The 22,250-nt window shown below is 43.2% G+C and overlaps 1 protein-coding gene across 3 annotated transcripts in view; it reads left to right on the forward strand.

The window, feature by feature from the left end:
• Nucleotides 1–22,250, forward strand: part of PCNX2 (pecanex 2) — a 297,035-nt gene that overhangs the window by 200,607 nt on the left and 74,178 nt on the right. For all 3 annotated transcript variants that reach the window (XM_027596146.2, XM_027596147.2, XM_027596148.2), the window contains 2 exons: nucleotides 9,926–10,034; nucleotides 14,516–14,645. In XM_027596146.2, coding sequence (XP_027451947.2) covers nucleotides 9,926–10,034; nucleotides 14,516–14,645 — 239 coding nt within the window. The remainder of the gene's footprint in view (nucleotides 1–9,925; nucleotides 10,035–14,515; nucleotides 14,646–22,250) is intronic.

Here is a 22,250-nt window from a genome sequence, read left to right on the forward strand (position 1 = left end):
TAAATCTGAACTCCTTGGTATTTTTTAAGTGAGACTGTATTATTATATTTTTATTAAAAAGAACATACATTTTGAAAGTCTAGGGTGCTTAAAGCAGAAAGCTTCCCTTACATGGAACATCACTGTATGAATCACCTTATTTCTATGTGAACTAGATTGAGGAAATGTTTGTACAAGTATCAGATCTCAGGAGAGTACATAAATGAGATGTAGTGGAGGCATGTGGTGGACGACAAGGGCAGGAGGGCATTCAAACTCGATGGAGGAAAAGCTGCCTCTTAGCTACATGTAATAGTAGTATTGGCCTCTCATTAAAATGCTAAGCACCCTCTGTCCTGATAGAGGCTTATGGACTTGATCCTTGCACCCTCTTCCTAAAGGCAGTTTTTGCCACCCATGGGATTATAATGGACCTTCAAGAGGGAATAAGCCCCCCAAAACAGTCCAGAAAGCTGCCTTTTCTTAAATCAAATCCATAACGAAGGCAGGAAAATCTATCTTACATAGAGTAGTTGAATGAAGGCTAACATAAGGAGTTGAAAGGATTAAGGAATGGAAAAGGCAGGCAGGATGTACACATAAACTACAAGGTTTCTACCACTTCACTCCAAGGCCAATGTGAACAGGCTACTTAAAGAACAAAGGTAACTCTCTCACTTCTGTTTCTTCCGCGTTGAGTCCTTCCTGTCTCCTTCCTCAGTGATGCACCTTCCCACCTACCTGAGCCTACACTCCTGCTGGCCACAAGAAGCAGAAACATACCCATAGATGCTGGGTTCCATTTAATTCCTAGTTCTCAGGGGTCTTGAGAAGACCTTTTCGTTTTGTGCATTCACAGCTTTTAGTAGATTATAAAATTTCACTGTGCAATGGCGACTTCATTTGTATTTATGGATACACTAATGAGCAGTTGTGAAATAGGAACCTAACTAATATTTTCTGTCATGTTCTCCTAAGGGTCTGAATTTGTCAGGCTGTATAAGGTCGGCTAATCAAAGCATCAGGGCTTGTTGCATTTTCTTTTATTAGCCGCACATTCATTTGCCTAAAGAACCCACCCCTGCTGGGTACTCTCATCCGCCATCATCCCTATTTCTCTCCTCAGTTTCATTGTTCCACACTGCACTTCACAGGTGATAAACTATAAATTATTAACCTGGCTTCCTTTTTCCTTCCTTAGATTTTAGTCTCCCTTAATGGTTATATTTTCACTTTTCTGGTGTAGGTTAATCAGGTTCATCTCGCTTGATACCTCTTGCCTGGATAATTATGATATTTTATATTTTGCTATTAAAGATGTTGTTGAATGTTAAATGGCATGGATATCCTTTATCGGGTGTAAGAAGAACTCTTTTATTACTAGATTGGAATGGATTTGTTTCAGCGAGTGTTGAATTTATTTTTCCACATCCTTCCTGTATAAATTGAGCATCGTATGGTTTTTCTTTTTTTACTTTCTTCATTTTGTGAATTATATTGACATTCTTCTAGTATTAAGCCATTATGGGATAAACCAAATTTGATCATGATTACTTTAATACATTTATAGATTCATTTTGTAAATATTTTATTAAGGAGTTCAGCATTTATATTAATAGATAAGGACATCTATATTTTTCTTTCTTACAATATTCTTGTTCATTTTTATATTAAAAATAGCCTTCCAATGTAAACTGTGAAATTTTTCCAAGATGCATATTTTAAGGCTATATTTTTTCCTCTACAAAGTACTTTAGCTGAGTCCCACCTGTTATGATTGGTACTACTGCTTTTTATTGTCATTCATTTTTAAAAAAACATTTAATTAATCTTTTTAGAGAGAAACAGAGAGAGTGGGGCAGAGGGAGAAGGAGAGAATCTAGAGCAGACTCCACACTGAGCATGGAGCCCAATGCAGGGCTCAATCCCATGACCCTGAGATCATGACCTAAGCTGAAACCAAGAGTCAGACACTCAACCACCCAGGCACCCCTTATTGTTATTCATTTTTAAATATTTTCTAGATGCTACCATTTTTAATTAATTCAGAGTCGTATTTGTTGAGGATACACCTAAATGCAAAGTTTGGGATCGTTGTTGCTATTATTTTGCCATCATTTTATTATTGACTGCTAATGCGATTGCAAAGACGTTTGCATGATATTAATTCTCAGCACCGGTTAAGACTTCTTTTCAGTAAGTCATTAATTCTTATAAATGTATATATGCTTCAACATTTTATTCTTCTCTTTCAGTTGACTGCAGGATTCTAATACATTTTTCTCTTAGACAAAGCTTATGAATTCTATTGGCCAAATGTTTTCTATGCTTATTTATTTATTGTCTAATTAAACTATCATTTTCTGAGATGCATGTCCTAAAAATCTCTCCCTCTGATTGCAGATTTGTAATCTTACCTTGTAATTCTGTTCACTTTGACTTCAGATAGTTTGAAACTATTTGGCTAAATGCATACATTTCAATCATGTTATCTTCCTCATGACTCTTCCCTTTTATCATGATGTACTGATTTTTATCCTTTTTTTTTGCGTGAAAGTCAATTTTGTCTAATATTAATATAGATAAGCAAGCTTTCTTTTGATTGGAATTTACCTGGTATCTTTTTTATCACCCTTTTACCTAAAACATTTTAAGTCATTTTAATATTTCTTATAAAAGCATCTAGCAAGACTTTGCCTTTTAATACAGACTGAGAATCTCTATATTTTAATAGGCAAATTTTATTCATTTACATTTACTGTGATTACTGATATGTTTGTACTTTTTTCTGTCCTATTTTTTGCTCCATATGTATGCTTTGTATTTGTCCCCTTACCCCTTCTTTCTGGCCTTCTATTGAATGGAATGGACATTTTCTTAATTCCTTTTTCCTCTAGCACTTTGGAAATTGAATATTCTGTTTCTGGTCCTTTAGTGTAGTGAATCTCAATGTGTGGTCCCCAGATAGGCAGCATCAGCATCGCCTGGGATGTTATTCTTGGGCTCCTTCCTAAACCTACTGAATCAGAACCTCTGCAGATGGGAACCAGAGTCTTTGTTTTACAGGCTCTCTGGGTGATTCTGACATACATCAGAGATTGAATACTTTGGTGGCTTAGTAGTTACTCTTAAATTATTAATAAGCACATTTGATTAGCAGATAAAATTCATTAAAATCTCTTCCCTCCTCTCAAGCAATCCAAAGACAACACTTTAACTCCAAATTCCCTTCTCATATCTTAAATATATATGACATCCAGTACTTGGTTCCACCTTCAATTGAGTTACTAGCTTTATGATTAATTGTACAATTAATCCTAATATTGTACAGAATTCTAACTTGATTGTCTTTCTTAAAATCTTGAAAACATTATTTCATTGTCTCCTGGGATACATTTTTGCTAATGAGAAATCTGCTATTATCCAAAATTTTTTTGTAGGTAATCTGTAAGAAAGATTTTTTTTCTTCGATTTTGATGTTTTGCATTTTCACTATCATATGCAGTAAGGTGTGGATTCTTTTTATTTATCCTTTACAGGACTTGATGTGCTTCTTCAATCAAGGACTCACGTTTTCCTCAGTTCTGGAAAATTCTGAGCTATTTGCCCTTCAAATACTTCCTCTCCCCTTTCTCTCTATACTTTCTGGAACTCCAATTGGACATATGTATGTCTTCTTACTCTGTCATGTATGTTTCTTAGCCTTTCAGATTAAAAAAAAAAAAACTTTTCCTCTCTCTGTGCTTTGTTCTAGGTAATTTACTCAGATCTTCCATTTCTAGGCTTTCTGTTTTTGCTGTAACTAATCTGATTTTAAACCACCTCCTGGGGTTTTTTATTTCAATGACTTCACTTTTCACTTCTAGAATTGATATTTCTTTCTTTTTCACTTCCATTTGTTCATTCTTCATGTTATGTTACTCTTTTAGTATTAATAACTTTTTATGTCAGCTCTTTACTCATTTATTTAGATTCTTTTATATTACTGTATTACATAAAATTCTTGGGATGCCAATTATCTTGTGTGTTGAATTTACTGGCTTCTCATTTGCTCATTTTCCTTTCGTGGTTTATAATTTTCATTGTGGACTAATCTTTAGTGGGAGGTTGTTGTTTTATCTGTGGGAGACCTATATATTCTGGTTCTAGAAGTATCCTTGAAGACTGTATGCATTTTTTTTTTTGCAAGAAAGTTTTGTTCATCCTCCCCTACTTTTTATGTTACAGCTTCTTGGTTTTTTCATGTTTCTGGAATAGTTTAAATTTAAATTCCACTCTTCTACATTATGATGGCTAAGGTTTTGGTGTGTTATGGGTGACAGATTCTACTCTATGTTAGGAAGAAGGCAAAGATTTTTGCCTTTTCCCAGCAATGGTAGGTGGGGTTTTTCTAATTCACTTTGTGTGTGTGTGTGTGTGTGTGTGTGTGTGGGCATGGCAGCCAGCCCTTCAAGTCCATTAAAATCCACGTCCTAAGCTGCTAAGATCCACATCCATGTTTGTATCCTCTTGGGGTCATTCCAGTGTCAGTTCAGACTTATTTTTCTCATTTTATTTTATTTTTAAAAAATATTTTATTTATTTGAAAGAAATGGGGAGGGACCCCTATGTGGAGCTCCATCCCAGGACCTGAGATCATGACCTGAGCTGAAGGCAGACCCTTAACCAACTGAGCCACCCAGGTGCCCCTATTTTTCTCATCTTAAATTCCCTTTTTGGTTCTGACTATTGGAAGTTTTCCCTTCTTTTGACTTCAACTATTAATTACATTTTTTCCTTACAATATTTTAGACCATTTCTATTATCTTTGCAGTGGGCTGGTAACCTTTGTGCATTACCATGCTCCCTGAAGCACATTGATATTTTGCTAAACTGTGTGCTATTTAATAAGCTCCCAATACACATTGTATACAGAGGTAGAATCTGTTTCTGACCTTCTGAAATTCAGTCTTGTAATCCATTGTAACCCTACCTGAATATGTTGACCTAACTTACAGAATTCTGATCCATCTTGCTAGGCTTTATTTGAAAATATTTATGTTTTAAAGCTAATGTCTCCATATTTAATTATCATGTTTGCTGTTATCAATCTTTTATTCTGTAACAGTGGTGCTCCCCCTCCCCCAAAAAGTGGTATCCCACACTTGAGGTGTTACTCACACCTTCTTGAATGTTTCCATTCCTTCTTGAACATTTTCCTGCTCCTCACATCACCTCCTTTCCAAGCATTCCAGAGTCTCTATTCCCTCCGTGTTCCCTCATCCTGAACTCAGTGCATCTTTGACTCAGCAGCTGGTTTCTGGGACTCCTTTCAGCCCTGCATGCTTCTTCATGTTCAGACATTCATAATGAGAAGCTGCATATCTTTCTGAGAAGGATACTAGCTGAATCTGACCACAGAATGCAAAAAAAGAAGAAAGAAAATTTACGTGATACAACTAATCTGGGAGATGGTAAGGCTGGAGTTAGGGTTAGATCAGTAGGAGGAAAGGTGGTGGTTGGGATTGGGAAGGAAAATTCTACTTTAATCGAATGGAATAGCCTATGGGTAGCTCCCTAAGACAGTGTTCAATATCAAAATATCCAATAAATTGTGAGTCATTTTGTTGGTGGGAGAGGGTGTCCCCTGAGGAAAGATGGCATACATCTTGTTTCAGAATGTATTAGCAAGGAAAAGGTTTGGATCATCTTCATTTAGTGACATTTTTCTTAAGATAGTTTGTGAATTTATGCAGATGGGGTTTCCTATCTATAGCAGAGGTATAACAGCATTGTCTACACCTAATGGAAAAGATATTCCCAAAAAGGGTCATTGGAATTGAGAATGTTTATGGTGTCTTTCTTTGGGAAACAGCCAGAATCATTCCACTGTGACCTTATTTACTCTTTTCCTAGTGTTTTCAGTAGAAAAGGCCCAAATGATTTTGATTTCTCTTATAGTCATACTTGGGTAACTTGTGAAGTTTATTGTGCTTTCATAGGGCCAAGATTTAGGATATTGGAAGCAGAACATTAGAAGTGAGATAAGCTTCATAAAAGTAGAGGCCTTGAACTGCCTACTGAGGTGTAATTTCATAGCCAATATAAGTGGATTTCTATTTAAAGTGCTTCAGTGCAATGTTATGCTGTATGTGACAGCACTTACGAGAAAGGTGTTAATGTTGCTGTTTCCACCAAATCAATCTAATCTTAAATGCTTCATGATTTTATACACAATGGTGTAATAAGATGTCAAGTGCCTCTTCATACACACTTTTCATTAATGATCAACATTTAGGCTTCCTTTTGTGCTTAGGCATCACCTTTTGAATACCCATGGATTTTTCATTCTTTCACTTGATTTCACTCTTGAGGAGAAGGACAAAGTGTAAAGGGAAAATATGAAGTTGGGTTTTTTAACCTGGAACGTACCTCTCCACACTTCTAGGAATAAAATTCTAAGCCATATCCATCTTCTTGGAGCTGTGTGTTCAAGAAGCTCAGGGAACCAAGAGGCCTGCCTTTCTGAGATCTGCTTGAATGTCTCCAGGCTTGTTGGATGGTGTCATATTTTATTAATTGTGCACTTACACTGAAAGAGATGTTCCAGGATGGATCAGAGTTCTTCGTCACTGTGTGTATACAGAAGAGGTCCCTTCTGTATACACACATATGCCACAGCCATATGTGGCATGTCCACGCCTGGGACCCTGTCCCTTGCCTGTCAGCAGGAAGGCCAAGTAGAGGAGTTGCTGTCCTCAGCTGAGGCATGTCAGGCAGGTTTTCCTGCTGCTGTCTTTAAGAAGGGCTCCTAGCCTTGGGGAGACATGGTAAGGTAGAAATATCTACCCCCAGGCAGAGAACCAGGCAGGCACTTTGACCTCTGGTTTCACATGGGCCAGTGACTCACTGTCTAACCTCAGCCAGTGGCCCCCTGACTTGGTAAGTCTCCATTGTTTTAAAGGGGGGCTCTAGAATTTCCTGATTGCAAGCTAAGTACATCCCAAAAGATGACCTCTACTTGTCCCAACATCTATCTGTCAGCTTCTCATATTGCACTTACAGTTGCCAGGCACTGGTCTAAGTGCTGAACAAAGATGATGTCAATCATCAGATGACACTGTAAGGAAGTACTGTTATCATCCCTGTGGTGGATGACAGCTGGGGTTCAAGTTCACACAGCCTGTCCTCAAGCCCATGCTCAAACATCGCACCGTGTTGACATCTGCCACATCCATAGTACGTCCTTTTTCTGGTGGCCTTGAGGAGGAGATTAAATAACTGTGTGGTGGAGGAGTCCTAGACATGCAAAGAAGTGGCATTCAGGAGTTCTGGCTTCTTCAGTGAGAACAGCAGAGTCTATTTTGTGAGTCGCATATTGAAAATCTTTCACAAAACTTCTATTTTTAAACATGATGTTTATGAAAAAGCTGAGACATCGACACAGGAAAAGAGCAAAGATACCTGGGGTCTCAGCAGCAATTAGAGCGTGAGAGTGCATGTGCCTGATTACTGGTTTTGCTTATATGTAAATACAAGTCGCTGTGCTAAGCAAAAAATAATTGTAATAGATTCATTGAATCATGATGCAGCCAAGTTTCACTTAGAGCTTTAAACTTGCAGATGAGGCTTTCCCTAGGGCTCCTGTCTGATTGTAGCTGCTATGCCTGACCTACTTAACAGCTTTTTCACAAGGTGGCTTAAAAGCCTCCCAGGATATAGTCATACATGGAAAGTCCTCCAGGAGTAACTTTCTGTAACCCCTGATCCAATGGTTGGGTATTCGGGGGGCCATGCATCACATAAGGTAATCTTGTTCATGCTTGTAGTTTTCACCTAGGCACGAGTCACAGGTTAATTCTGGAAAACTAGACTCGACAGTGGAGTGACTAAAGGGTTTCAGATCCAGAGGCATTTTGTGTGATAGAATTTGGTTAGGTGTAACTGAGCAAGTTAATGCAAGAGAGCCAGGCACCACTTCTCAGCCAAAAGACTTTGGCTTTTGATGTAGTCCAGTGTCATGTGTTGAGAGTCTTCCCTTTGGTGATTAGCATATGCCTCCTCTCCTTGTGTTCATGGCAGAGATGAAAGGCAATGAGATTGACCTTTAAAGATAATACTCTGTCTTAAAAGAAGTGAGTCAGGGGTTTGAGTCTATGTTAGAACTGTCTGTCTCAGTCTGTACCAAGTCACCTACTGACTGGTGAAAAATCAGGTGGTAGGGAGAAGACTAGTCTTGTCTGTGAACCTAAGAGATGTGACCTTGAGCAGACATAATGGAATAAACTACCATCCTCTCAGCCGCCAGCATGTCTGAGGCACTGGGAGCTGGCAGTCCCAACCAGAATGGATTCAGGAAGCTTAAAGTCCCCATGATTAGAACTAAAGTGGCCTTTTTGAAAGAACTTGGAAGCCAATTGCAGTCAGCCCTCTGCGGTTGATGCATGCGAGCAAGAGTGAAGAAAGTGAAAAGTTATCAGCAAAAACCAGACGTCTGTGTTTCTTTCCCAGACTTGTACTCTTTACAGTTATTCGGGTCCGAGCATGTCACCTTTCTTCTCCCATTGTCCTTTCCTTGTTTGTCCTCCCTTCTTTCTCTGTTTTGTTCCTGTCCCCCGCCCGAGTGGCCCTCCGCCCTCCTTCTCTCTACTCCGCTGTTTCATCGCTGGGTCTATGGACACACTGAGACCCCTGGGGTTCTGTTCCTAACCTGCTGCCTCTCCCTTCTTACAAACTCCATGTTTGCTGGGCCTTTAGAGGACTTTGACCCTTCGTTCCTCTTCTGTGCCCTGTCGGACCATGTTTAACTCCACTCTGGAGTTATTCTCCAGCACTGGGTTGTCGGGGGGAGAGCAGGGAGACAAGAAAGGCGAGAGGAAGATTTGGAGAGGTCTCTGATGAGCCTCATCTGCCTCACTCCACTTTCACGGAACAATTCAGAGCAACCTCATCTTTTGGTCCCCAAATCACAAGGCTGGCCTTCTGCTGGCCGGCTAAGTCATCTCGGTGCTTTGAACCTTTCCCTAATGGCCCTGCTTCCCAACTTTTGCCTCCTGTTCTCGGTGGTCTTCTGTTGTCCTACGTAATACCCGTTGAGCCTAATTAAGAATTCCATTTGTTCTTCTCATTTCACATCCTGGCCTTGGGGAATCTATTTTACTATCTTATATGCTAGCCAGTCTAGGAACAAACACATTGCGCCTGAAGTTTCCGTAATGCACAAAGAGTGTATGTATGTGGAGTCTGGGGGCAGACGCCAGTAGGATGCTCACTGCACGTGGAAGCAAGAGCCGTGGAATTCGCATCTGGGATTCACGAGCCGCTTCTTCCCACAAAGCGGAGGGCCCCAGCCAGGCCCACCCGTTCCTGTCCATCCTTCTTGGCATGTTCCTATTCTGAATCTCGAGCATCCTTAGTCCGCGTCAGGTCTCCCCTCCTCACCCCCTGCAACTCCCAGAACTCCACGTTTTCCGGTGCTGCCTGGCCGAGCGAACACAACAGCTTCAGCAGCCTGTCGTGGCTTTCTAAAGTGCCTTGTAACTGGCACTTCAGTGGTACGCAGCTCTTTCCTCCAGCAAGAGCCGCGGAAGGGCTTTAAGTTGAACAGTGGCCATGATGATAGGTTTTTGTATGAATCTCCCCCTAAACGACCCAGTATGAAGGCTGGAAGAGCAAACTGGGAGTGCTCCTCTGAGAAAGGCAGAGACGCAGGGACACGCCGCACCTGCTGGCTGGAGTAATTAACCTGGGGACAGGAACCACTCAGACCATTTTGGGTCTGTTTTAAAATTTCCCAAAACAGCTGCCTTGCGTGTAGGACAAAGGAAGGTAAGAGCAGGAGGGAGAACAATAGCTCCCCCCCCCCCCCCCCCCCCCCCCCCCCCCCCCGGCTGTAGGTGACCTTGACTCAGCTGCCAGCCCGGTTGTCTGTTGCTGTCTCTGATGAATCTTTTCCTTCTGCTTTCAGCTCGGGGACCTGCTTCACAAGTTACAGTTCGTCATGACGTACGTGGCTCCTTGGCAGATGGCTTGGGGTTCTTCATTTCATGTGTTTGCTCAGCTCTTTGCCGTCCCTCGTATCCTTTGGGCTTCTATATTCACCCACCAGCTGAGAGTCACATTTTATGGATGCAAGCTTTTCATTGAATCCTGGCAATGAAAAGATTTGAAAGTCTTTAAGATTACATTTTAATGGGGACGTGGGGAGGCACTTTGGATTCCCCTTAGGCCACTTAGCCTTAAAAGATGTTGCTTAATTTTGAACTCTCCCTGCTTCCTAATGCATATCCAGGATTACTTTGTTTTTCTCTGATTCTTCCATTTCCCACGCCCAGATCTGCATTAAGATACCCTGTCTTTCAAGTGGAAAGTTACTGCTTAAATGGTTCAGTTGACTTGTGCAAAATAGTGTAAATCGATCTGCTATTATTAAACACGGTGGATAGGGCTAATGGCTCTGATACACTATTATAGATCATCTAAGACTCTATCAGGATAGAGTTTGGTAATCATATACTTGCGTAATATTCAAAACCCAGAATTAGATACACATAGAATTACCCAAAGTCTTCTAAAGACAAAAAAAACTAATAGATGGTTTTGTTTTGTAGCTGCTCTCAGCCAAGAAGCCTAGTTTTATCGTGCGTAGGTTCATTTGGTTTCTTTGTCTGTTTTTAAGTGTTGCCCATGATGATAATTAGTTTTAATTTACTTCAAAACAAACTTGAGATACTCCTTGTAGGGATCACTTTGACACAGGTAAGTTGTGTGTGGGGTGTGTGTGTAAGTGGAGAGAGAGAGAGATTAATAAAAAATACTCTTGAAGAGAGAGAGATTAGACAAAAATATCCTTGACACAGGCCTAAAATTTGCCCTCAAAGGCTTTCCTTCCCACCTCATTTATACCTCCTAAACGTGTGCTTTCCACGATGTGTTTCAGGAACTACTTATATGGGAATCCCTGGAGAAGCTTGTTAAATAACGAAATCCCAGAGCCCAACACATACTTTTAAAATCACATTTCAGGGGGTGGATCCTGGAATGTTCATCTTCAAAAGCCTGCCCAGGATCCCTACCCCACTGGCATGTGTGACCCCCAGTTCTATAGCTTCCTTCCATACGATGTCCACACAGGCTCATTAAGACGATTCACGAACAGTCTCTGGGACCTGAACTTCGTGTACAGGCATGGAAACATATGTGGGATTAATTGTTAAAGGATAATATATTCTAGGCTTTTAACAATGCCCTTTTCCAGACTCATCTGTTTAAAAGCATCTTTTTAAGCATACCAGGAGCTGGCCTTACAATGCATGCTGTTCTGTGCTCTTATTCTTAGACCTGCAATGATATTTCTGAAGTGTTTCAAGGTTATTTGGCAGAACAAGCTAAGGAAAAAACAATTGCAAGAGTGTGAGCTCTTACACAATTTTTTCCCCTTTAACTGCAATCATTTTCTACCATACCAGTAATTTTGGTTTTTCTAAAGAGTCCTTTAAAACAAAGACAGTGAGCTGAAAAAGAGGTGATTGTTATTTGTTTCTGAAGTGTGTCTCAGGCATCCTATCTAGAGTTTACAGCCTGTTTATTAAATGAAAACTACTGGATGATGCAAATTTGTGGTTCAGGAGTTGCACAAAGAACGTGAAACTTGAAGTTTATGATTCCCAATTTTATCCTAACTTTGGTCCCATGCAGATCTGTAGCATTTCTTGTGCCTATTTATGCCTTGTTAGGTGAGTTCAGCGATACTAATTACTCCTTATGGTACCACAGCTGAGTTAAGACCCTCCTGGGAGCCATAACTTTCAATTACCTGACCTGTTTGTGTGCTGAGGGTACACACACAAGCACTTCATATCTGGCACTTAATATCTCCTATAAGAATAAACACGGTGTTAGTATCCACCTCAGATTGCACACGGTGCATATTAAATCTAAGTGCTTTCTTGGTGGGTGGACTCATTCTCAAGAAATTGAACATTTGAGATGTAGATTTCATTGGGCATCTGGTGGCTCTGTTTTAGAACACTTGATCGATCCCCGTGCTTTGTTCCCAAAACTGCCCGTGATAGTGACATCCACATTTTCCCTTCTCCTGAGATACAGAGCCTTCAAAGTGACCTGGGAGCCTGACCACTGCAGTTATGTGACAGCTAACAGGACCCGTCACCCCCCCTTCCCCTTATCCCAGGACACCTTCCCATCCTTGACTAGTTGTAAAGGTAGATATGTGTTATCTGGAAGCCAACGTTATACCATTCCGAATATAATGAGATCATAGTTTAGAAAACCAGATGTCTAAGCCGTCAAGACAAAGCTATGGGGTTCCTAAGCACCAGGCCTGGATCTTTACTAATTTTGAAATGTTAATTATTTTATCACTCTATTAAGAAGCTGTGGGTTCAATCCTGGCATCAGGAAGGGACTAATTTGCTCCATTTTGGAACTGAATTAGCGTTTAGGCCAGCAGGGCACTGTTTAGTAAATTGCTTTTTCCAGTACTAGCATGTTTTCTCCCTCGGTAGCCTCTTTTAGTTTCTGAGCTTGTAACCTCCAGGGACGGATGAGAATGCTCACCCTTTTACTATGTGTAGAGACCATGCAAGACCATTGTCTTCTAGTAATTACAGACGCAGCCAGATTATCTCTGTTAAATGTGTATATTGGGAAGGTTGCAGAATTTATCTTTGGTATGTCCTTTTGAGCTTCAGATGGTTTGTTTTTAACTTTAAGGACTGACAGGGATGTTTTCATTTTAAATGTACGCTAATGGAAGCTTTTGACAGAGTCACCCTCTCCCTGTGGGTAAGAAACAAAGAGGGCTCCATGTGCAGGCTCTCATAGGAGTCCCCACTTCTCAGCGTTGTGTGAGCAATTATACCTACAGGCTTTTACATTTGCCCAGAGCGTGCTGTATTTCTTTATTGATCTTCCCCTAAATAAAATAACCTCTGAGGCCACCTATTCACTTCTGCCTTACCTCAGACCTGTTAAACTTTCCTTTCCTACCCCATTGAACTTTATTTACAGCTTCGCACTGCTTTCCTGACTTAACTTCTGGCTAATTGTCTCTGGCATTTAAAAAATGGACAACACAATCTTGGGGGAAATACACAGAATCGAAAAGAAGAGCAGGGCCAGCCTCTCTAGCATCTGCTCAGCCCCACGTCCGTGTGGCTTCGTCCTGGTTTTTCTGCAAACCCCCCAGTGCCCTCCTGCTCTCCTCCCACCAGAGAAATCCCCCTGTGGCTCTGCCTTCTCACGTTTTTTCAGTACCTTTACTCCATGACATCCCCCATGCAGTTCTCTTTTCTTCCCGAGACAAGGGGCATGGTTAATTTGGTGTGTTTTGTGACCCAGGTATTTAGATATTTTCAGCTTTCCAATGAAGAGAAAACAGATGGGTGATAATAGATCTCACAGTAGCTCATTGTTCTGTAGCTCTCCGTGTGAACCGAGGTCAAAATAAAAGGAATTGGATTTAAATTGTAGCACCATAGAGATCATTTTGCTACCCAAACAATTCAACACCAGAATGGATTATTAATGGAGGATATGTCATTTCACTCCTGAAGTTGCTTGGCAGTAAATAGCAAGTTGAAAAAAGAATAAAATAAAGACACACTTATTCCTGAAGCAAAATTCTGAGCTTAAGTCTGTGAAAATACCTGGGGACGTGCCTATGACAGCACAAGGCTCTCCTTTTCTGGATTTATGTATAAATGGGTGGTGAGGTCCCCACAGCCACCCCTCCCCAGCACGTGGCTGAGAGTATATAAAGGCGTTTGGATCACTTCTATGTCCTGATTGGCAATGACACAGAGTCTTCCTGTCTGTGCCAGGCACCCTCTCAGATTTCTAGAGATCAATTCATTGGTTTTCATCCAAATATGGCAGCAGTACTAATTTTAATATTGGACAATTATGTTTCTGATCAACCACGGTGTGTAAAAGTGAGTCCCATCAGTAAGTGAGAAACCCATACAGAGCGCAACATGCTGTGACTTCATGTGTCTACAGTTTTAGCTTATAAACCAGACATGACTTGAGCCATCGGTGTTCAATATATCATAAAGAATATATTTTTTTGAATAGTGGGGAGAGTCTTTGAGAAACAGAGATGCTGCCTTCTCACACCATGCTATTTATTTCTTCTAAAAAGTGTAATTTAATTTTAATTATTTATAAAGCTCCTTAATACTTTCGTAAATGTAGCACAGTGTGTTTTGTTCTGCTAATGATACCCTAGTAAAAAGAGGTTTTTTTCAAACCTCAGATATTAAGTCTTTGCCATAAATCACCCTGAGACCGCGGGGATTTTTATGAGAAGCATTTGGTTTTCACGCTGGCAAAACGAGACCTAGCAGGATCCTACTGAAAGTTTTATATTCCTGACTCCGTATACAGAGAGATCACCTTCATGCCCTCCTTTCTTTCCTTGGCGAGAAAACGGCTTTCAGATAAACGAGTCAAAATCTGAAATAATATTTCGATATATAATAACACTGAAAAAAATGGTTTGTGGGGGTTTTTTGCCTTAACCCAAAATTCTCAGATTCCGCCATACTTTTCTTTCAGACGATTGTCACCTCCATCTTCTCTACTCCACTGAGCCCGTTCCTCGGGAGTGTCATTTTCATCACCTCCTATGTTAGACCAGTGAAATTCTGGGAGAAAAACTACAAGTAAGATCCCAAAGTTGATGCTAACATTCTTTTGCTAGAATTCATGCTTCTGGATGCTCCTTGACCTTCCTCCGTGTCAAGGTTCAGGCTTTATGCCTCACTGGCTGGGGGCTGAACATATCCTCTGGGGGCTCCCTCCATTCACTACTCAGCCCGGGGGGACTGAATGGGCCTGATTGCAGATTTGCAGTCGGGTACCAGTCCAGGTCTCACTGGTGGCGCAGAAAAAATGAGTTCACACTGCTGAGTATTTGCAGTTGCCCTTAGAAAGGGTTTTGAGGGAGCCCACGTCGTCCTGTTTGCTTGGCAGAGATTGCCCCCGGATGGCACATGTCCTCTCTCCGCGGTACCCTCTGTGAGTATCCTAAATACGCGTGTCGTGTGCAAGTGTGCACGCTTCACAGCTCAACATAAGGGAGAACACCGGGTTTTCTAGAGCGCCGTTAAACTTGTAGAAGATGATTTATGTATTTTCTTGACTGCGTGGACTGGCCGGTCATAAATTTCCTCCAGCAAACAGTGATGGAGTGGGGGCGGTTACTTCTTGAGGGAAGGCGTGAAGGTGGAGTCGTTGTCCACTAAGTGATTTTCCAGAAGTCCTCTTCGAACAGGTGGTGGAGAACGCTGGTGAGCTGGCCCATCTGCTGCTGGGGCAGAGGAGGCAGACTTTTATTCCAGAACTCCTCCCCGCAACTTACAGCCTTCCCTGCGCTGAGCCCCATAAACCCCAATCCACCCTCAGCAGTATGTCTGCATTTTGCACGACTCTGGCACTTGACGATGTGCTCTTTATGTCTTATACAAGACACCATTAATGGAGGAGGTCTGTGCTGTCTGTTTCTCCCCTTAGACGTAAAATGCACACACTTGTGGGACAGGCAGAAGGAGGTGGTGATTAAAACTCAGCCTGGGGTGCCCGCCTGCCTGGGCTCACATCTCACCTCTGCCACTTAACGCTGGTGACCTCAGGCCTCTCTCTCCATTTCTGTAAAATGGGGGCAAAATGAGGGGACCTACTTCACAGACTTGCTGTGAGGAGATAATGGGTTAATATACATAGAGCCCCACATGAGCCTGCGCCCCTGTGATTCTTCTCTGACTGCTCTTCATATAAGTCCCTGTCTCCCCTCGACCCATGCTGACAGGTGTTTACCATGACTACGTCCAGCGCATCTGGCAAACTCACATTTAGGGGTGCCCTGGGGGAGAACTAATCGAACCTGAGCACTCCCTGTGGGGCCAGTGCTGGGAGGCCGGGAAGCGGTGGGGAGACCCTTTGGGTTCCTGGCAGGTTTCTCATATTCACGAGAGGTGGGATTTGGGCAGTACAACAAGTACCTGTGTGAAATTTTGCACAAAAGCGCAAGTCCTCTTCTGTGTTTGTTTAAAGAGATGCCATGTATATTTACAGAACCAGAGAGTAAAAGAAAATGACAGGCACTGACTTGGTACTTTAAGTTTCTTTAGGGGAAGACAACTTGGGGTATCATTTTGGAGCTCTGAAAACCACATTTACACTTGTAAATAAGAGGACTGGCAATGCCATTGCTCTTCACCATGCAGGAAAGTGTAAGATTGTTTCAACTGGATCGTTAGTATAAAAGATTTCCTTTGTGTCTCCTAGTCTCAGTTAAGTTAGGAGCCAGTCTTTCTGGCCTGGAATCTGACATAAGCAAGATGCATCCCCATTGAGCTGGAAAGGGTTTTAAGTGTCCCCGAGAGGAAGGGGGAATGGGCGAGCTCTGTGGGGAGGTTTAAGTGCAGGGTGGCATCCTAACACCCGTGTGGAGCAAGATGCTTCTGGTGTTCTGTGTTTGCTTACTTGGCTTCCTCACTTGCAGGATTCAGTATGGTACTTGAACTGTCAGCTTCTGTGGGTTACTTACATGTATGGGCCTCTAGAGCCGGCTTCCCATTTCCTTATTCAGTGTCACAAATAAATGGTTCTGTTGTGAGCCATTATGTCCCCAGTTTAGCGCTGTTATGTGTGGGAGGGGTCTGCCTTTGCTGGGCCTGGCTGCCAGTGGGGAGGGGCATCAGGGTCTGCGGGCACGGATGAGGCTGTCCAGCCTCTACGAGGTCTCGCTGAAGGAGCCAAGTTGGAGAAAATGTTTGGTCCCGCTGGGGGAAACCTGATGCACAACCCTGGCTGGTCACCTTGTATTAAGCTTCAGAATACAGAGCCCGGTGCCTGGCTGCTTAAAAGATCAGTGATGGGATTCAGCACAGTAAGAGGTGGGTAGCGGGAAAGGAAATGGCAGGAAATCTCATCTGGATCCCTGCAAAGGCCCTGGAAAGCTCATTGTAACTATCTTAAACTGTTGGCTTTTATTTCAAATGCTAATGACTGCTCGCTTGCTTGCCTGAGAGCATCTCTCCCTGCTCCACGGCCCACCAAGGAGCACTGAGTTACGGAGCCATTGATTCTGTGCAGTTGTTTACTAGTCGTCCCCTCGCTGCCAAAGGCTGGTCAAAGAAACTCTTCCTCTGGAGGTGCGGTGGGCACGTGCTGCCAGTGGATACCCTGGCATGCCACCCCCAGCCTGGGCTGCAGCCAGTGCCCTCGGGGGGCTGTCCCCTCTCCTGGGCCTCCTCTCCCTTGCCACCCCTCCCAGGCTTTCTGTCGGGCCTTTGAAAGCAGGCTTTGTTTCTGCAAGTCTCCAGTGAGCCCAGCACTGTAATGAAACCATTATATATTTTTTAAAAAGTTTTTAAAAATTTTATTTATTTATTTGAGAGAAAGTGAGAGAGAGAGAGAGAGAGAGAGAGAGCACAAGTAGCAGGAGGGCAGAGGGAGAGGGAAAAGCAGACTCCCCACCGAGCAGGGAGCCCAATGCGGGACTTGATCCCGGGACCCTGAGATCCTGACCTGAGCTGAAGTCAGATGTTTCACCGACTGAGCCACCCAGGCGCCCCATGAAACCATTTTAATATCCTAAGGAACTGATAAGTAAATCACCAGCCACGTGGTAAGTATGGCCGGTCTGTTTTCCCCCTCCTGGGCTGTCTTGAAATCCATAGGCTTCCTGTTCCCCAACACATGTGTCCTCTGCCCTCCTGACTCCCCTGCACTCTCGTCCGTTCTGCACATAGAGCACCAGGTTCCATGCTGTCTCAAAGGCCTGTGGTGGCTCAAGCTGCCTGAGGAGAAGAAGGAATACTACATGGACCAGCCCTATCCAGTAAGGAGCTCTGTCTGCGTTGTTGGAGATGCTCTGCACCTGCACCTGCACCATCCAATATGGCAGACCTACTGGCCATGCGTGGCTGATGACCATTTGAAATGGGGCTACTGTGACTGAGGAACTGAATTTTTACTTTTTTGTTTTTTTCTTGGAGTGAGAGAACCGGGGAGGGGAGGGGCAGAGGGACAGGGAGAAACGGAATCTTACGCAGGTTCCATGCCCCGCCAGGTGCCCGATGCGGGGCTCGATCTCATGAGATCGTGAGATCATGACCTGAACCGAAATGAAGAGTCAGACACATAATTGACTGAAGCACCCAGGCGCCCCTGAATTTTCACTTCTTCTATTTAATTGTAATGAAATAAATTTCAATAGCCACATGTGTCTAGAGGCTACCACATTGGGCAGCACAGATACAGGCCCTCCTCAGTCTTAATCTCAATTTCCAGCTTATTTCCCAAGACGTTCTGTCATACCTCACATATTGTGGATTTTTCATCCCAAGCCTTGCCCTGGGCTGTGCCCTTCATGAAACCGTCCTCGCCTTCCCCAATCCCATTTCCCATCCATCCACACTCACCCAGATTCCACCTCTTGATGTAGGAGTGGTAAGGCTCAGGAAGGCCTTGGGGATGAGAGGTATTATAGCAGCTGTCTTCGGAAGATACATTTGCCTTGTGGCCATCAGCAAATTCTACCCAGGGTTGGCATAAACTATACTTGTTTCCAAGTTTGGACTTGTTTCTTTTTCATCTTGTGTCCCTAAGGGGCCATGCACATAGTAGGTGTTCTCTATTTCTTAAATGGATTGAGTCCCACAATATTGTGTAAAAGGGAAAGGAAATCTAAGTTCGCTGTTAAACTGATGTTCTCTTGATTAGTAAGGGCTTTAAAATCTGTCTTAATGAGCTCTGCCTTGGGTCTCCACTTAAATTACAGGCAAGGGCAAAAAAAGCACTATCATAATAGTGCCTTGTGTGTATAAATCCCCTTACGTCAGAGTATTTTAAAAGCTTTAGAAACAAATTCTGATATTATGATATATCACCCTTCTCCTTCTATATAAACAATCACTAAATAACCAAACTTTGTCATTAACGTGAAACAAATGTTTAGGCCAGAAAGTATTGATTCGTGTTTTTGGTTACCTCAGCAAATATCTTGGTCCTAAAGGAGGTGACTGTCTTCAGCCCTAATGAATGAAACGTTCCATTAATAATGAGTTTGTTTGGATAGATCAGAAGTCTTGTATAAGATGTAAAATACCATCTCTATCAGGAGATGCATAGAACAGCTACCTGAAAGACGAGTATATGTGCTCGCTTCGGCAGCACATATACTAAAATTGAAAGACAAGTATAGCTTTCATGGTGGTTATATTTCTATCAGCGCTTAAAGGTGAAGACTGATATTTGAGGGGTGCGTGACACCCCTTAAATTGGTTTTAAATGGTTAATGTTAAATCAGGGGCACCTGGGTGGCTCAGGTCAAGATCCTGGGGTCCTGGGATCGAGCACCTCGACACGGGCTCTGCGCTCAGCAGGGAACCTGCTTGTCCCTCTCCTCCTCCACCCCGCCCCCCCCCCCCCCCGCTAGTGCTGTCTCTGTCTCTCTCTCAAATAAACAAAATCTTTAAAAATAAAATACAATGTCAAATCATCCTGGGCATTATCCTTCTCCACAAATGAGCATTAAGCATCTACGCGAGGGCACTGTGCTAGGCTTTAACCAATAGGAGTCACTTCATGTGACTGGTCTGCAAAAACATCCAACGCAGTATTCTGCTTGGTCCCACCCTAGTTAGCAAGAAGATAATCAGCATTACTTAATCCTCAGCTCTCCCTGAGGCGGTGGTAGGACGTCAGAAAGTGTGAGCTTTGCAGTCTGTCAGATCTCAATTAAAGTCCCAGCCCATAGGCTTGGTTAGGTGTTTGGGAAATTTATTCAGTCTATGAGCCTCAGTTAACTCCTCTGTAAAATGGGTTGACTGGCTCTCTGTGCCTCCTTAATCCTGTGCCCATTTTGTTCTCCTTACCTATATTTCTATCTTCTCTCATTTGACTTTTAAGTCAGTTATGTCTAGACATATTTTATACGTCTTTACAACCTATCAGAAATCCTTTCTGAAATGGCAGAGCACAATCATACCAACCGCTGAAAGGACCCAAGTATGGACCATGTAACCGCAAATCCACAGACAGCGCGCTGTCACACACCCCTTAAATATCAGTCTTCACCTTTAAGTGCTGTGTTCATTTTGATGCCTTACCCCGTCACAGAGCCTGGTCCTGTTCTTTGAGCAACATAGCAGCCTGAGTTGAAAAACATCTCTAAAGCGTCACAATTTTGTGGTTTATCAAACGACAGACTATATGATCCAAATATTTCATCTAGTCTCCGTGGGCTCCCGTGAATCTTACTGTGTTATTTCCCAGTGCCTTCCTGGGTTTGGAATACAGAAGCGGACCCTTGGAATTACAGAATCCCCCCTGTGCTGCTCATGGAAGGGAGTCCTCCAGCCTCTTCGACTCTGGGGGGAGCAGCCCTTGTGCCTTCTTAGGCAGCCCTGGTGAGCTTTTGTCTGCCACGGCTGTGGGCTCTTCACTGTGCTGGATCTGTTCCTTGTGTTCTCACCTGGATGCCGCAATTCCCCGGATACACCTGCTGCTGCCTGAGCAACCGGCATCCTTGTGCCTCCTACGTATCACTCCCTTCACGGCCCTCTTTCAGGCTAAACAGCACTATGTTTTGAAATGGTCCAGACCTCAGGCATTCTCGCCGCCCTCATCCAGATGTTTACTGGGCTGTCTCTAACCCTCCCCTCTAGCCTGTTCCAGATGTCGTCTACTCAGCTCGCAGTAGATGTGACTTCCTGTGTGCCAGATGTTCGGCTCTCATTCATGCCTTCTAAAATCTAAAACCTCTCAATTATTTTACTAAAGTGTTGCCTAAGCCAGGCCCTCATCATCCAATCTTATGTATGTGTGGTTAAATGAAAATCAGAAATTTACATTTCCGGGGCATCTGGGTGGCTCAGTCGGTTAAGCGTCTGCCTTCGGCTTGGGTTATGATTCCGGGGTCCTTGGATTGAGCCCCTCATCGGGCTCTCTGCTCAGTGGTGAGTCTGTTTCTCCCTCTTCCTCTGCCCCTCTGCCTGCTTGTGCTTGCTCACTCTCTTTCAAATAAATAAATGAAATCTTTAAAAAAAAAAAAAAAAGAAAAGAAAAAAAATTACATTTTCTTTACCAACTCTTGACCCGTAGGCTTTAATATTCCGGTGCATAGAGGTCCATTTCAATGATGCTGTTCATCATCTCTCCAGCCCCTCACTTTCACTCTCTGCCTACCCGCCAGCATCTCTGTCTTCCCGCATGGTTTGTTAATGAGGATGCACTAGGACAAGGCCGTTGGGTGCCTGACTTGGGCAAGGCCGTCAAAGAGAGAAGTTTTCGACGTCACATTTTATTTTTTACCTTTTCACAAGGGGAAGATTTTTTTGGATGTTCTCTACCCACTGAGCTATTTTAAGCATGGTTTATAAGATCTTTGTGCAAAGCATGGAGTTTCTCAAAAGGCATTTTTTTTTTCCTCAAATGCAAAGTAGCAAGCTTATTTGGCTTATGGGTTGGTAGTAAAATGGAGCACTATAATTAAAATTTGCAATTAGCAACAGTAGTACAATAGCGCAGTACTGGTTCTCGTTTTTGTATTTACTAAACACCTGCTCACCTTCCCAGATATATTCATTCTCGCCTGTATAACTATTCTGGAAGTAGAATTTCATTTTTCTCATTTCACAGATCAGAAAAGGGAAACTCAGGAAGTTAAATAACTTGCCCAAGGTCACAGAACAAGTCGGTGGCCAAGCCAAGACTTTAAACCAGGTCTGGTCTTACTCCAAGCCTTGACCACTTTCCGTTATGTCCCGTGCCCTCTCAAATGCCTCCCACACTAGAGACGGTTCAGTGAATGCCAGTTAAAGGGCTCACTTGGGACAGGAAAGAGGTGCCCTCACAAGAGCCCTGTTCAGAGCAGGAGCAGGGCTGGAAGGACAGGCAGGGCAGCCCAGGCCCCGAGGCCCCTTCCCTGAGTGTGCCTGACTTCTGGAAGAAGTGGCTTCTTTTAGTCCGGGGGCCACGGCGCGGCCGTTCTCAGCAGGGCTGCCTCCTTCACGGGCCCTGGTCTGTATGGTCGCCTGGCTGGCTCTCAGCAGCTCCAGAGCCCGAGCCAGGAGGCATGAGGGGTAACCGTCTGGTGTGGCCTGCCGCCTCCAGCCCTGCCAGAGCCGTGAGCATGGGACCTCTCACACTGGGAAATCTGTGATCACCGACAATGTGAGCCTCCTTTCCAGGTCTGGAGCCATGGGATTAGAGCAGAAATGCAGCTTCTGTGGCCTTCATGGGCCCTGAGGAACCACCTG

This window comes from Zalophus californianus, chromosome 15, assembly GCF_009762305.2.
Source record: "Zalophus californianus isolate mZalCal1 chromosome 15, mZalCal1.pri.v2, whole genome shotgun sequence".
NCBI lineage: Eukaryota > Metazoa > Chordata > Mammalia > Carnivora > Otariidae > Zalophus > Zalophus californianus.